Here is a 16,989-nt window from a genome sequence, read left to right as displayed (position 1 = left end):
AAAGGCCTGGAAATTCCTGGAAATGTCCAGCCCCTCGCAGTTGTAAAGGAACAAGTTATGAAAAGACAGGTTTTCTCCAGTAAGATTTGGAGCATTACAGATTTTGGCCTGGCTGCCTTCAGCTCCCAAAACAGCATTTCTGCTGTTCTGGGCGTACATTATACGTTAAGTAGTTTTTGCTGCCTTTAAGATAGCAAAGGAAGATAGGAAGTTTCCTCGTACTAAGTCAGACCATTGGTCCATCTAGTTCGGTACTGTCTATACTGACTGGCAGCGATGGTGCTCCAGGATTTCAGGCAGGGGTCTCTCTCCCAGCCCCAACTGGAGATGCCAGCAGGGGTAGAAGGTGGGAGTTTCTGCTTGCAAGGCAGGTGCTATAGCTCTACAGAAAGTGTTGCAGGGGTTCCATTCAAGCTTCAGACTCCTTCCCATCTCCTAAGCCCCTCGCTGTCCATTGCCTCCACTTAGCCCTGCAGAAGGCAGGAACCGCTGGCTCCAGATTTGTTCCAGATTTCTACTGGTCTTGAACAGAAAGCCTGACATTACACAAGTTAAGCTAAAGGGGTTGAGCTACTCCTGCAAGCAAGATTTGAGAACAAGAGCCCCTCCCTTCCTGCGGTTTCCAGCAACTGATAATCAGAAGCCTTACTGCCACCAACCATAGAAGCAGAGCAGAGCCATTGTGGCTGGTAGCCATCAGTAGCCCCCTCTTCCATCAATTTATCCAATCCTCTTTTAAAACCATCCAAGTTGGTGGCTATCCCTGCCTCCTGCAGCAGCGAGTCCCATAGGTTAACAAAGGAGGACTTTCTTTTGTCTGTCCTAAGTCTTCCAACATTCAGCCTCACCGGAAGTCCACAAACTCTGGAGTCACGAGAAAAGGAGAACAGCTTTTCTCTGCCCGCCTTCCTCAGGCTATGCATGATTTCTTAAACTTTTATTGTGCCGCCTCTTCATCGCTTTTTCCCTGCGCTAAAAGGTCCCAAATGCTGCAACCTTTCCTCTTGGGGGAGTCATCTGATTGTTTGAGGGTGCCCTTTTCTGATCTTGCTGCAACTCTTGATAGGTGGAGACTGGAGAGGAGGCATTTGACAGGGATCCAAAAGGCCAGCTTCCCAACCTTTCACATCAGACCCTTCACCTTTCACTGCTCCCCCTCTGCCTGAGGATCCACCTGCCCTTTGCGAGGAAGTGACCTACTCACAGCAGAAAGGGCATCGTTCTACTTGGAGCAGACAGACAGAGACAACAGGCCACCAATCACCCACAGGTGTGGGGAGAAGAGATACAACAGCTGACAATAGAGAATCCTCAGCAATGAATATCTGAACGTAAGTGCTGGATCAGGCCAGTGGCCCACACAGTTCAGCATTCTGTCCTAAACAGCCAGATGCTCCAATGGGAAACCAGCAAGCAGGATCTGAGCAGGAGAGACAATGCTCTCCCCTCCTGTGGCTTCCAGCAACTTGCGGCATTCAGAAGCATTGCTGCCTCCATCTCAACAGCCCTCTCCTCCACAGATTTCTCAAATCCTCTTTCAAAGACATCCAAATTGGTGGCCATCCCTGCCTCCTGTGGGAGGGAGTTCCAGAGATTAACTAAGCTCTGAGTAAAGAATGGATTTCTTTTTAGGTGTCCTAAATCCTCCAAATAGTCAAATCCTGGGATGTGGGGCCCAAAATGAAAGGGGCAGGTGATGCCCTGCTTGCCTCCACAGAAGCTGTTCTGATTGTTCTACCCACATACCTCTATGGCCATTAAGTCCCACATCCTTGCGCCCCCCCCCCCCACATCGCAATCAGGCTCGTCACATTGAGCCCCCTGGTGCTGCTCTCCACCCCAAACAAGCATCCCATTAGGCTTCACCCCAGGATATAGGTGAAACTGACAGGCCCGCTTTTCATTTTCACGACCGCCAGAAAGTGTTATGTTGTTAATGCAATCTTGTTATATTTACACTGCTGAAATGTTGTTCGTTTACAATGTGTTATATATTTGCTACCGTGTTGTTTTCCCATGGTGCTATTATGAAATTGCATTTGCAATGTTTGATTCTGAGATGCATTCCTGTTTTTCTCTGCTGCTTTGAAAAGCAGCAAACAAAGAAATCTGGAAGATTCAGGAAGTCCTAACACAGCACATAGTTAACCTGTGGTACTCCCTCACGCAGGAGGCAGTGATGGCCACCAACTTGCTTGGCTCTAAAAGAGGACTGAACGAATTCACAGAGGAGAGGGCAGCTGATGACTAACTAGAAACAATGGCAATGTTCTGCCTCCGCAATCAGAGGTGATGATGCTTCAGTGCCAGATGCTGGGAGCTGCAGGAGGGGAGTGTGTTATTGTGCTCGAATCCTGCTTGTGAATTTCCTATAGGCATCTGGATGGGCCACTGTGAGAAGAGGATGCCATCGACAGCCCTCTCCCCCATGTCTAATCTTCTTTCAAAGACATCCACATTGGTGGCTATTGGGGCTTCCTAGGGGAGCAAGTTCCACAAATTAAATATGCACCGTGCTACGAAGTCCTTCCTTCTGTCTGTCCTGTATCTCCCAACACTCCGCCTCAGTGAATGTCCGTGAGTTCCAGCATTTGAGGGGGAGAGGGGGCTTTTTCTCTCTCCACTTTCTCTAGGCCATGCATAATTTCATAAACGTCTATTGTGCTGCCTCTTCCACACCTTTCCTCCAAACTAAAAGTGACCGAGCAGCAGGCTGTGTCTTTGCTCCCGCCTAAGATGCTCTCAAGTCCCCAGGCTGGCTTCCTCGCTAGGAGGGAAATCCCAGATCTAACAAGTCCTTGTTCCTCCCGTATAAAGGAGCCCTTGAGAGAGATGTTGCACGCTGGGACTCTTTGCTCTTGAGAAGCAATGGCAGCTGTGGGGAAGCCGGCAAGCAGAAGTGGGGGTGGGGCGGAGGCGGGGGGGGGAGGGTGAGACTCTCTCCGGAAAAGCATCCCTCGGCCATATAACTGGAGCAGGTGGCGGGGGCTGAACGGCACGGCAGCTGTGCAAACCCCAAGGAGCAACACAAGGCTCGGGTCTGTTCTAGACCTCACGACGGCCTGGGATGGCTCAACGCAGCAGACTTTTTGGTTTGGAGCAGAGGCAGCACGATAGAGATATTGTGTCTGGTTCTGGAGGAGGATAATGACCGGCTGGAAGGTGTGCAAGACGAAGGCAGCCAAGAGGATGAAGGACCTGGAAACTAAGCCTTTCAAGGAAGGGTGGGAGTTCTATCATGACACCTTTTCTCCAAACTACAACGTCCCAAATGTTGCAACTGTTCTCTATCAAACACATATTCAATTCTCTCCCAAGTTACCCCTGCTGAATATGTGGAGACATTTCACCAAAAGGAAATGACATGGACTCCCCTATGAGGAACAGTTGCAGCGTTTGGGGCTTTTTAGTTTGGAGAAAAGACAATAGAAGAGACGCGGTAGACGTTTATAAATGGATGCAAAGCATGGAGGAAGGGGATAGAGAAATGTTTTGCTCCCTCTTTTCTAACACTGGAACTTGTGGACATCCCATGAAGCTTGTGTTGGAAAATTCAGGACAGATAAAAGAAAGTCCTTCTTCACACAGTGCAGTTAAACTATGGCACTCACTCCCCCAGGAAGCAGTGATGGCCACCAATTTGGATGGCTTTAAAAGATTGGGCAAATTCACAGAGGAGGAGAGGGCCACTGATGGCCAGCAGCCATGACAGAGTCTCTGCTCTGCTGCCAGAGGCAGCAACCATCCTAATAACAGTTGCTGCGAACCACAGGAGGGGAAAGGGCTCTTGTGCTCAAACCCTGCCTGAAGGTTTCATAGAGTCATAGAATTGTAGAGCTGGAAGGGATCCCGGCGGTCATGTAGTCCAACCCACTGAAATGCAAAAATCTCAACTAAAGCATCCATTGAGGCATCTGGTTAGCCACTGAAAAAAGAGGATGGCCTCTTTTGGCCTTGTCCAACAGGGCTGTTCTTATGTTCTTATGGAAGAAAAGCCAGCATTCAGTCCTCTAGACTAATGGGCTTTCACTGGTCCACACCAAAAACCTGCCTCAGACCCACAGCCTGCAACACGAAACCCACTTTTACATTTTGACTTTTGATTAATACTAACAATGCACACTGCTCATGCCAAAATTGTGACAGACAGAGCAGCACCCCTTAGTGTTGCTACAGAACACAAAGCAATGATATGGTGTGTGTTTTATGCTGAATCTGAGCGGAAAGGCTGAGAGGCCATTGAAAGTCAGTGATTTTTGCATTCTGGGTGGTCTTGATAGCCAAAGACCAGCCACATTCAACCTGCGCATGGGGGGGGGGGGGCCGGACGGGGACGACAGGGACGACAGGGACCTTTGAGGGGCCCAGCCTAGAGACTCACTCTGGACCCTGCCTGCAAGCACGGGACACAAACACACATTTCAGCTTGTGGATAGGGGTGGTGTTACATCTGATTTAGGATTAGGACTGGGATTTGGTTTGGGGCTGGGACAGGTTTAAGGCCAAAACTGGGGCTTACCAGGATTTTGGGAACAGAATGTTTTTAAAGAAAGGGCTAGTGCTGTGATATTTTTATTGTAACAATACGTGTGTGTTTTAAAAAATATTTGATAGACAGACAAAAGATGCAGGCGCGCATGCACACACACACACACACACACACACACCATTATGCGCATTCCACTCAAGTGAAACTGCATTTACATGCGTCACTGCGAAATAAATAAATGATTTGAACCAGGAAATGGTGCCGAAAGAGCAGGAGAGAGCAGGGGAGCAGGGTAAACAGCTTGCACGGCCGTTCCAAGTGTCTCACTGCCCGCCCCCCCACTCACTCACCCTCCTTGGCCTTCTTCTTCCCGGCTATCAGGGTTCTCTTGCGGGGGGGGCGTGCTCCATGCCTTCACAAGCCCCTCCCTCCATTGCTCGTATCAATTGTGTTCCTTGGGCAGGGTTCGAAAGTCCCTCCGCCCTCCCTTGCCCTCTCTCTCGCCACCCCACAACAAGGGCAGCAACATTATTTCTTGAGGGTGGGGGAGAAACTAAATGAAAAGAAACCCATCTCCAGCAACCTCCGAGACTAACAGTGAGATCACTGAGAGGCCCCGTAGCGGCGCTGGGCACCCAGAGCCACCCAGCTACAAACCCCCAGATCCAGTTTCTGATCATCAGAAGCAGGCAAGGGCACATCGCAGCCCGGGTGAAGGCGAATGGGATGGACAGTTATCAGCTGAAATAGTGCTGCTTCCCAGCCTCTCTCAAAAGCACCCCTCCCCACGTTACACAAATTTCCCATATACGCGCGGAGTCCCTGAATGTAACCCCTGCGTAAGTGGGGGGACGCCTGTATATAAAAAAATTATACTAATGTTTGATTGCTTTTTTAATGGTTCCTTTCCCCCTCTCTGTTTCTAGCTGTTTCTCTTTTAGCTATAAAGCCACCTTGAGTCCCTGTCAGTGGGAAAAGGCGGGATATAAATATGAATATACTAATGAAAAGTAGTCGGGCAAAATAAGACCAGAGGGCAAACAGTGCAGCCGGGGAGACTCACAGGTGATGAAGTAGTCCTGGTGTCTCTTGAACTCCAGGCCCATGTAGTTGGGGCTGAACTCCTGGAACTTGATGGTGAAGCGGATCTCCTGGTCAGGCCGGTTGCAGGTCACCAACACATTGGGGTCCATGATGGTGCTGCAGGCATCTGCCTGGCCGCGCTTCACCAGGTAGAGCTTGTAGTACTCATAGGGCCTGGAGGACTCAGCCTTTGGGCAGATAATGTCCAGCTTGTCCCCAATTTCTGGGTAGATGATCAGTCCCTTTCCAGACACAAACCTGAGAAAGCAAAAGGAAAGATATTAGAGCAATGATGATTATGATGGTTGCAACCCAACCTCCTACAATACAGAAATCATAATTGTTGTTGTTGTTGTTGTTATCCCACTTTTCGCCTTAAGGTCCCAGGACAGGTAACATCATTAAAACAAAACATTAAAAGCAGTTTTTATAAATGTCCAAAATGTTACAGGGGGGTGGGGACATTTTTGACATTTTAAAAACTGCTTCTAATGTTGTGCTCACATGTACATATCTGGGTATAGATAACCTAATTGTCATAGGGGCTGCAATAAACTTGGTGCAGATGATCATTTATGGTGGACTTGCTCAGTCAGTAGAGCATGAGACTTTTAATCTCGGGGCTGTCTGTTTGAGCCCCGTGTTGGGCAAGATTTCTGCACTGCGGGAAGTTGGACTATGATTATCCTCATGGTTCCTTCCAACTCTACTATTCTATGATATGATTCCATGGCAAGAGTTATCGAGGGATGAAGGCAAGGAGAAGGAAGAACTGAACATCAACTTAGGTTCTCAAAGGGTGTGACTCACCACACTGGTGTGGCAGGAGAGGATGACAAGTGTGGAGGGGGAAATTCAAGGGCAATGAAATAAACATTTGAACATTTCAGTGTAGTAGTATAGTATGAACACACACACACACACACAACCCAGAAACAGTATGAAAGATCAGAAGAGAGGAAGGCTTCTTTGTGTTGAAGAGGAGATGAGAATTTGTCTGTGTCAAATTAGACCTAATATAAATGAGATTACCTGGCAAATGCAAGTTCACACCTCTCATGGAGTTTGTAGACGTACTTAAGGTACATATGGAAGAGGCTCATTTATAATTACATTTTGGGAATGATTCATGTTCTTATGTCGCCACATTGTTTTATGCTTTCTGCATATCCCATGATCATATTATAAAGTAATCCTGTTCTATGGTATAATCAAGAACTGCTAGGAGCTGTTTCTTTTTTGCTTTCCAATGCATTTCTTATCAATAAAAAACTGGGTGTGGCACAAGCAAATTTTTATTCTGAAAGTGTGGCCCAGAGGAAAAAAAAGTTTGGAGAACACAGACTTAGGCTAACGACCATAATCTGCTCCTGGTGAAAGATAACTCAGGAACAGATGTGAAGGCAAAATTATCCTGACTGCTGCAGGGCAGAAACAGGGGGTTCGAGGAGGGTGGGGGGAATAGTGGTGTGGGCCCAGACTGCTGGTTGCACCCTCCCGGTCAGGCTGCGAGGCATTACCTCTTTCCTAAAGCAGGGGGGATGGGGGAGAAAGGGAGAGGAGGGGGAGAGAAAACACTTTCCACAAATGCACAACAAGGATGCAGAACTTAAGAATGGTTGAATGTAAGAATAGCCTTCTGGATCATGCCATTGGTCCATCTAGTCCAGTTCTCACAGGGGCCAAATGCCCCTAACATCTTAGGAACTGAGATAGACTGCCTCTGCAGCTGGAGGTTCCATAGGAGCTTGAGAAGAGTCCTGCTGGATTAGGCCAAAGGGGGACCATCCAGTCCAGCATTCTCTTTTCAAGGTGGCTCACGAGATGCTCATTATGGGAAACCAGAAAGCAGGGTCTGAGTAAAAAAGCCCTCTCCCCACATCAGTTTCCAGAAACTGGACTTCAGAATCATTTCTATAAGGTAAATATTTATTATCTGTTTGGAGCTGGGCTGTGTTTGTATTTCTGCTCCTCTAGCCTGTGATTCAGAATATGTTCAGAATGTCTGAAGGGGGATGTAGGAATCCTATAATTGTAGAGTCGGAAGAGACCCCCAGGGTCATCTAGCCCAACCCCCTGTAGTGCAGGAATCACAGCCAATTGCAGAGAGGGCAAGAGAAAATAAGGTCTAGGTATGCTATGTTGCAGGTAACTATGACACGGAGCCCATAACGCTGCCCAGAACTTTTAAAAGGAAGTTGTTCAGAGTGTCCCCTCCTCACTGCCTTCTGACAAACCCCACCCATGTACAAAGGTCCCCTTCCATGCCTTTTGGCAGCCTGGTGATTCACCCACGAAACCACCCCACAGATCATGGGACTGAGACCCGTTTCTCAGAAGCAGCTGATAAGGTGCGTAAGCGTTCTGCCCCAGCTCACAAGACTGAACACTCCTCCGTCCAACGAAATGAAAGAAACAAAAACCCAGCAGTGGGAGAGATGGGACACAGGAGCCTCATTCCATCAGCTTTGCTGAAAACCCAGCTCTATCAGCCGCTGAATAGTTTAGAAATCAATGCCAGAATTTTTATTTTTCCTCTTCCCTCCTCCTCCCTTTTTCTTGCATGTGGTTTTAAAAAAAAAAGACTGTAAGCCTGCGTGAGCAGGGACTGTCTCATTTTCACTGACTGCATGTAAGATGAAGAGCAGGGTGCAATTTTTTATTTTTCCTCTTCCCTCCTCCTCCCTTTTTCTTGCATGTGGTTTTAAAAAAAAAAAGACTGTAAGCCTGCGTGGGCAGGGACTGTCTCATTTTCACTGACTGCATGTAAGATGAAGAGCAGGGTGCAAATGCTCTGAATAAACAGATTAAAAATGCTTTGTTAACCCATGCATGTAGATGAAACACACTGGATATTCAAAAAACTCAGTCTAGAATGCCAAATGCAGGAGTTGCAACACTCACATCCACAAAAATTAAGACAAATTTAAAGTAATTGTGGAGAGTTATACTCTGCAGGGATTATATTACACAAATCCACAGCCCCACCCCTTGACCCAAACCTGTGGGGCTAGAACACAAGGAAGGAGAGGATTCTTTGCCCAGCCACCCAAGGGTGGGTCCTATAAAGGATTTTTTAGCTGGGATTCCTGCATTTCAGGAGGTTGGACTAGATGAGCCTTGAGGTTGCTACCAACACTACAATATTTGTCTTCTGACTTTACGCATCACAATCCTGAGTCATTAACACCAGGGTTCTGTCCTGGGCCCAATGTGTGCACAATCTGAAAGAAGGAATTGAAAGCAACCAAGATGATAAAGGGTCTGGAAACCAAGCCTTAAGAAGAGGAAGAGTTGAGAGATCTGGCGATGATTAGCCTGGAGAAAAGGAGACTGAGAGATGGAATTACAGCCATCTTCGAATATATGAAGGGCTGCCCCATGGAAGATGGAGCAAGCTTGTTTTCTGCTGCTCTGGGAGGATCCGAACCAACAGATTCAAATGACAAGAAAGGAGATTCTGGCTAAATACTAGGAAGAACCTCCTAAGGGTAAGAGCTTTCTGACAGTGGAACAGACTCTCATGAGAGGTGGTGGGCTCTCCTTCCTTGGAGGTTTTTAAGCAGAGGCTGTATGGGCCACCTGCCAGGGATGCTTTAGCGGAGATTCCAGCATTGCAGACACTTGGACAAGATGGCCCTTGGGGTCCCTTCCAACTCTACAATTCTATGTTTCTGTGTCCCAAAATCTTTGCTCCAGGTGATAAAACTCTGGCAGAAATGAAAGGAATGTAGACTGACTTAAACGAACTGGGAAAAGTCCACTCAGGCTTCCGGACATCAAGTGCCACCCCCTTCAACTCAGGAATCCCAGCTAAAATATCTTGGAAAGACAGCCCTTAACCTTTCCTTAAAATTCTCCAGAGGAGGAAGGTGTGCCTCCTTCTTCAAAGGTTGTCTGTTCCAAAGTCCAATGGATCTTACTGGGTCAACATATTCCTCAAGCTGCCTCCTAGCAAAATTCCCTCATATGCTTATGTCCCCTCTCTCCCCCCCCCAAAAAAAAAGGTGTGGAGGGGGGCTCCTTGCTATTGCAGTGGTACCTCAGGTTAAGTACTTAATTCGTTCCAGAGGTCCGTTCTTAACCTGAAACTGTTCTTAACTTGAAGCACCACTTTAGCTAATGGGGCCTCCCACTGCCGTTGTGCTGCCAGAGCACGATTTCTGTTCTCATCCTGAAGCAAAGTTCTTAACCCGAGGTACCATTTCTGGGTTAGCAGAGTCTGTAACCTGAAGCGTATGTAACCTGAAGCGCATGTAACCCAAGGTACCACTTTTGGCCAGTGCTTGTGCTCAAGACCAAGAGCCCCCCTTCCTCCAAAGACTCCTTTGTGCTCAAACTTGGAGGGCGGGGGACAGATATGGAAGCCTCTTTCACCTTGGAAGGAGGTGTCTGGTACCAGGTGGAGGTTTCCTACATTGTTCTTAGAGGTGTTTTCTGGTGGTTAAAGTGAAAGTGCCCCTTCTGAGACCACTGAGTTGAGTAAACAAAGAGAGCTCTGTTGGCCAAGGGGCCTTGGGGGGCAGGCAGCAGACACTCTTGCAGAGAATGGGGGGGGGAGCGTTAAGGGCAATGGAGAGCCTCAAGCTCACCACAGGCAACCTGACCAAGTGGATAATAGAATCATCCCTGCATTGCATGGGGCTGGACTAGATGACCCTCAGGTTCCCTTCCAACCCTACATTTCTATGATTCTATAAAAGCACAGAAATTCAGATTATTTAGCTGTGGTTCTTGCATTGGAGAGAGTGGGACTAGCTGGCCCTTGGGGGTTCCTGACAACTCTATGACTCCTCTGCTTGAAGATCTATACCTTAAAGCAATGGTTTTCAATAGTGGGTCCATGCAACCCGGGGTGCCAAAAAAGCGCGACTTATGCAGTTTTGGGCACTGTGCAATCAAGGGGACGTGGGAGCGCAGCCCAAAAGTTGTGCATCTCAATTTTTACACTTGCATTTGTTGGAGGATATGGTGGCACCATTCACATAAAAACTACCACAGAGATAACAGCATTTTAAAAAGTAGGGGGTCCATAGCTTGGCTTTTGAAAAACAGAGGGCCTACTGCCCTAAAGATAGCAAATGGGGCCCAAAAGCTAATGGCTTATGACCATCAGCTTCTCATGGGGGCTCAGGATGAATCTCTGAAGAGCGCTGAGCAATTCAGCTTTAATCCCCACTCACTCCACACAGTGGTTTACGGATTCCCAGAAGGGGCTTAAGCGGAATTCGATCTCACAGCCTAAGTGCTGCATCTGGCTTGATAATCTGGGGACTCCCAAGGATATACGTTAACAGATTGCGCTGAGACAATCTTGTCTCCATTAATAGAATCACAGAATTGTAGAGATGGAAGTGACCCCAAGGGTCATCAAGTCCAACCCCCTGCAATGCAGGAATCTCAGCTAAATCATGCATGACAGATGGTCATCCAACTTCTGCTTCTCCAAGGAAGGAGAGCCCACCACCTCCCGAGGGAGTCTGTTCCACTGTCAAACAGCTCGTGCTGTCAGAAAGGTCTTCCTGGTGTTTAGTCAGAATCTCCTTTCTCATAACTTGATGTCATTGGTTTGGGTCCTACCCTCTGGAGCAGGAGAAAACAAGCTTGCTCCATCTTCCATGTGAAATCCCTTTGGATAAGTGAAGATGGTAATCATATCTCCTTTCTTTCTCCTTTTTTCCAGGTTAAGCGTGCACAACTCCTTAAATCATTCCTTATAATGCTTGGTTTCCAGACACTTGATCATCTTGGTTGCCTTCCTGTGCACAACTTCCAGCTTGTCAATATCCTTCTTAAATTGTGGCGCCCAGAACTGGACCCAGGACTCCTGGTGGGGGTCTGACCAATGCAGATTAGAGCCGTACTGTGACCTGTGGGTTAAACCACAGAGCCTAGGGCCACAGAGAAGGTAAGCGGTTCGAACCCCCGCGACAGGGTGAGCTCCCGTTGCTCGGTCCCTGCTCCTTCCAACCTAGCTGTTCAAAAGCACATCAAAGTGCAAGTAGATAAATAGGTACCGCTCCAGCGGGAAAGTAAACGGTGTTTCCGTGCGCTGCTCTGGTTCGCCAGAAGCAGCTTAGTCATGCTGGCCACATGACCCGGAAGCTGTATGCCGGCTTCCTCGGCCAATAAAGCAAGATGAGCGCTTCAGCCCCAGAATCGGTCACGACTGGACCTAATGGTCAGAGGTCCCTTTACCTTGATCAGGACACAAGACTTCTGTCAATACAGCCTAGAATAGCATTCGCTTTCTCCTTCCCCCAGCTGCATCACACTGTTGACTTGTGTTCAGCTTGTGGCCTATTAAAACCCCAATATTATTTTCACATGTACTACTGGCAAGCCAGGTGTCCCCTATCTTATATTTGTGCAACTGGTTCTTCCTGCCTAAGTGCAGAATCTTACATTTGTCCCAACCAAAATTCATTTTGTTCATTTTGCCCCATTTCGTATGTTCTTATGGATCTTCCAGGCCAAAGGCTCTCTCTCTATTCCTAGGATGTTTGGAGCATTTCACCACTGTGAAAACCAGATGCTGGGTTTGATGGGCCATTGGTCTATTCCAGAAGCCTCTTCTTACATTCTTATGAAACTGGGGAGCAGTTGCTCTTAAAAGCATCCTATTTCTATAGAATTCTTCCAATGCTTCTGCCTGTCCTTGGGTTCAGGATGCTGGGTTTGGGAACCACCAGAATGAATCAGAACAGCAACACTGTTTAATTTTTTGACTTCCTCTTCAGGCAGCTTGCTGGCTCCAAGTTCAGGATCTACCTAAAAAAAACCTTCTTATCCCCCTTTCCTGCCACCTTCTTCCTCCTCTGAGTCACAAACAACAATGGCATTATTTGATTTTTTAAAAAAAAATAATCTTGGAATTGCTACCTCACCCGCTGATTTTCCATCTTCCTCCACCGACTCAACATTAATCCTCAGTCCTGCTTATTTTAGGGTGCTAAACCTCCCACAAAAGCAGCCACAATCACCCAGCAGGTGACCATGTGTTTGTAATCAGCTCATGAATATTCACTGGCCTATTAGCATAACTGTACATCTTGGGAATATATTTCCTAATGGGAATGAGTTTTATAAAGGGCGGGGCGGGGGGAGATGTTGAATCAAGCTCATCCAACAGGAAATAATGTCTCCAGAGGCAGCCTCATATTTTATACGGCACTGTAAAGAGCTTCTCTCAGCATTTCATCAGCACCTGATTTGAACACAAAGAGCTGAAAGGCTTCTCCCATCCATTCTCCTGCATTGCAAAAAAGGGTTAAATCACAGCAGCAAATGCCTTCTGAACTAAAGGCTTCAACACATTATTTATGAGAGATGACCCTTGGGGTTCCTTCCAACCATGCAATCATACAACTGCCTTTCCCCATTTGAACCAACCTGGACTCTGCATTTATCATTTGAGGTCCGTCTCTGTGTGCCTCCTCTGCGAGAGGTTTGGAGAATGGCAACACAAGAACAGGCCTTTCCTGTGGTGGCTCCCAGCTTGTGGGATGCTCTCCCCAGGGAGGCTTGTCTGGCACCTTCACAACATATATTTAGACACCAGGCAAAAACATTCCTCTTCTCCAAGGTTTTTGGCTATAGCCTTTAGAATGCGATGGGAAGGGAGAACTTTTGTTTGTTACTATGGTATGTATTTTTATACAGCCCCGTGATCTTCAGATGAAGGGAGGTTTGGAAAGAAAGAAAGAAAGAAAGAAAGAAAGAAAGAAAGAAAGAAAGGAAGGAAGAAAGAAAGAAAGAAAGAAAGGCAGGCTTTGGAAGGTAGAAGATTCTCCTTCCTTGGAAGCTTTTCAACAGAGCTCAAATGCCCGTCTCTCAGGGATTCTTGAGCTGTGATTTGTGTACTGCAGAGGGTTGGACTGGAAGACCCTTGGGGGTCCCAATCTACAGTGCTATTATTCATTTGAGGTTTTTAAACAGAGGTTGGGTGACCATCTGTCCGGGATCCTTTAGATGTGCTCCCTGCATTGCACGGGGCTGGATTCTATGGCCCATGGGGACAATTCCAATTCTCCAATTCTAGGCGAAATGCTGCTAGGTGCGGCAAGACATGGACACCCTGCTCCAAACCCAGCCCTCCAACCCCAATGTTCCAATTGTCTGGGGAGCAAGGGTGGTGGTTAAATACTCCTCTATTAATAAAGTCCAGGGAGCTAAGGAGAGGCTATGGGGCTGCCTTTGTCCCCTGCTGCCCTCTCTACTCGACCTGGACCCCTGGACCCCTCAGAGACACACTTTGAGGCCATTCTTCCCCCTCCATGTTTTTTCACTTTTAACGAGGCTCAGAGACAAAAGGGGCCCACCTCCACGTCCTCCCTAAATGGATTTACAAGATGCATCAATGGGGCAGAAAAGAGGTTCCCTTGGCAACCCCTAAGCTCCCCCCTACACCCAAACTCAGCTCCCCTCCTCTTCTCAGCCCCAAACACAGAGATGTTTGGAAATCTGGGAGGAGGAAAATCCCTCGGTGGTTAAGGAAAACCTGATGCTTTGGTTAACCCCAGAAACCTCCCCCCACCCCAATAAGCAGCTGCCATTTTGTTACTTGATTAAACCAACAATGCTCTCCACCCCCAATCACATTGGGGTCCCCTTTGTGCGCTTGAAAGGCACCTCATTTAAAAGGGAAAAAATAGGCATTGGGGGTGCCAGGATCGTCCTCGCCTCTGCCCTCCCCCTGCATGCCCAAGCAAGAGAATTATGGGAAAGAAAGAAAGAAAGAAAGAAAGAGCATGAAGACCTCCGTAACAGCTTCAGTAAGAGGGATAACAGCAGTGGCGGTGGACACACAAGAAGCTGCAGCAACATATAGCAGTGATTCCTGCATTGGTGGGGTTGGACTAGAAGACCCTTGGGGGTCCCTTCCAGTTCTAAAATTCTATGATATACAGAAATTACCCAAGTGGAACACCCATGTGGAACAAGGGTTTGGAATTAGGACCCAAGGGCTGACTTGTAAAGCCATTTCATAGAATTCTAGACTTGGAAGGGACCCCTAGGGTCATCTAGTCCAACCCCCCGCAATGCAGAGGGGAATACCAACTCAAGAATCACAGAATCCTAGAGTTGGAGGGGAACTGGCCTATGGGACAGAAGATTTGATAGGGGTGGCACATAACCCTTCACATAACTAGAGGGCCGTCAGATGGAAGAGGGGAAAGACTATCTATCTCAGCAAGGGTAGGGAGACCAAGGACCTAGGAGAGAAAGGGGCAGATCACGTTATTGGAGAAAAAATGACAAAGGGGATGCAGTGGTTAAAGCTGGGTTCTCACAAAGATAAAATGAGGAATGGAACCTGGGAGGGACCAGGGTTCAAATCCCCACTCAGCCATGAAGCTAACCGGGAGTTCTATTTCCAGGGTGGTGGCAAATCTTGTTTCTGGGCTTTGCATTGTTTTGCAGACACCACCAACCACTTCAGTAAAATTCACACGTTCAGAGAGGCAACCACACTGCAGATGACATAGATATAACATAGACACATGCAAACACGCCCTTCCTAAGCAAATCCAGGCAGTTCCCGATGTCATTCCAGAACACACACTCAGTAAAAAAAATTAAAATTAAGCCTTAAGGGCTTTCTTCTGCAAAGGACCAGGAATGAGACGCAGAGCGAGAGAGGATTCCCAGGCCAGGATCACACCCTCAGGCCACAAGCCAGTCAAAGCCTCTGGATAGCACAGAACCTCCCTGGGGACTGGGACCAGGGAGGAGACACCACCAGCTGCTTCAATAAGGCCTGTTCCTCTGGATCTTTGTGTAAGGCAAGGACATAAAAAGAGCCCTCTAGATCAATCCAGCTGCCCATGTAATCCTGAATCCTCTTCTCACAGTGGCCAAATGCCCACAGCAACTTACATATCTGGGTAGACTGCTTCTGGGCCTGGAGGTTCCATAGCAGCACCAGAAGAGAGCTACTGGATCAGACCAAAGGGGCCCTTTAATGCAGAAATCACAACTAAAGAATACCTGACAGATCACCTTCCAATATCTGTTTTTTTCAGAAGGAAAAAAACCACCAATGAAGGAGAGATGAAGGTTGAAAATATTCCAAGAAACTTCACAAGATTATCTTCCAAGAGGCTGTTTTTGACCTGAAAGCAACTCTGCTTTGAAAATGATGCACAGAATTTGAGAAACGTATTTTTTTTAATGACATAGTAGAGCCAAGTATTGGAGACCTCTGAATGTGGATTAGAAATTTTACTCCCTGGCAGGTTGCCGTCCAACCTCTGTTTGAAAACCTCCAATCGTATCACAGAATTGTAGAGCTTCATTCAGTTGCACACAGTGGCAGCATTAAGGGCAGGTGCTTCCGTCTTCCCATGGGCCTCTTAGAGCTGTGTGGGTGTCCTGGGTGTGGGGAAGGGTTTGGGTTTGACGAGGCAGCACTTTGAACTTTGCAAACAGGGTGTGAGCATGCAACGCATATATTACTGCAAGGGTTTGGCAATAGCATGCACAAGTCTTCAAAGTGCTGAAGGGCCATTTGATGGAGGACTGGAAACAGGTTTAAAAATAAAGCAGTGTGAACTTGATTGGCTGTGTGTCTCCTTTTCCAGACAAGCGTTGAGTAAGCCGCCTGAAGCTGGATCAAGACCAAGAGAGGACCAGTGCAGGCTTGCAAGCTCACACTCCCTTGGGGTTGGTTCCGACAAAGATCTGTACTCAGCCTTAGCAAAGCCTAAGTTGGAATGCTGTCCTCCCCAACGGAGTCAAAGAACAAGGGGGGAAAGCTGGAAAGAACAGCAGTATACTTGACTGGAGGTTTGGAGAAAGTGATGGTGTATGTACACATTACTGAAGAAGAGCTTGCTGGATCAGGCCAACGGCCCACCTCATCCGGCATCCTCTTCTCACAGTATGAATACATAACTGTGGGGAAGCTGCAAGCAGGATTTGAGCCCAACAGCAACACTTTCCCCTCCTGTCATTTCCAGCAACTGATATTCAGAAGCATTGCTGCCTCCAACAGTGGAAGCAGAACTAGTAGCCATTTCATAGCCCTTTCTCCATGAATTTGTCCAATGGTCTTTTGAAGCCATCCAAGTTGCTAGCCATCACTTCCTCCTGTGGGGAGTTCCACAGTTTAACTATGTGCTGCATAAAGAAGGACTTCCTTTTATCCATCTTGAATCTTCTAACATTCAGCTGCAATGGATGTCCACGAGTTCTAGTGCTATGAGAGAGGGACACTAGACTTCTGTGGATACAGCCTAGAATAGCATTAGCCTTCTTTGCTGCTGCATCACACTGTTGACTCATGTGAAGCTTGTGGTCTCCTAAGACCCCGAGATCGTTTCTGCATGTCTTGCTGTCAAGCTGAGAATCCCCTATCCTACATTTGTGTATCTGGTTTCTTCTGCCTACTTGTGGAATCCTCCCTCGGTGCTTGT

General features: G+C 47.5%; 1 protein-coding gene and 1 long non-coding RNA gene across 2 annotated transcripts in view; one reads left to right on the top strand and one right to left on the bottom strand.

The window, feature by feature from the left end:
- The window catches only part of EFNB1 (ephrin B1), a 74,555-nt gene that overhangs the window by 23,651 nt on the left and 33,915 nt on the right, over positions 1 to 16,989 (bottom strand). The window contains exon 2 of the mRNA XM_080989935.1: positions 5,553 to 5,830. Coding sequence (XP_080846061.1) covers positions 5,553 to 5,830 — 278 coding nt within the window. The remainder of the gene's footprint in view (positions 1 to 5,552; positions 5,831 to 16,989) is intronic.
- Positions 7,851 to 16,131, top strand: LOC308468094. Its single transcript, XR_013981467.1, has 2 exons — positions 7,851 to 7,923; positions 15,598 to 16,131. It is a non-coding gene; the product is annotated as an uncharacterized lncRNA (long non-coding RNA).

Source organism: Podarcis pityusensis (genome assembly GCF_964106645.2).
Source record: "Podarcis pityusensis genome assembly, chromosome: Z".
NCBI classification, from domain to species: domain Eukaryota; kingdom Metazoa; phylum Chordata; class Lepidosauria; order Squamata; family Lacertidae; genus Podarcis; species Podarcis pityusensis.
This window is presented reverse-complemented; position numbering and strand designations above follow the sequence as displayed.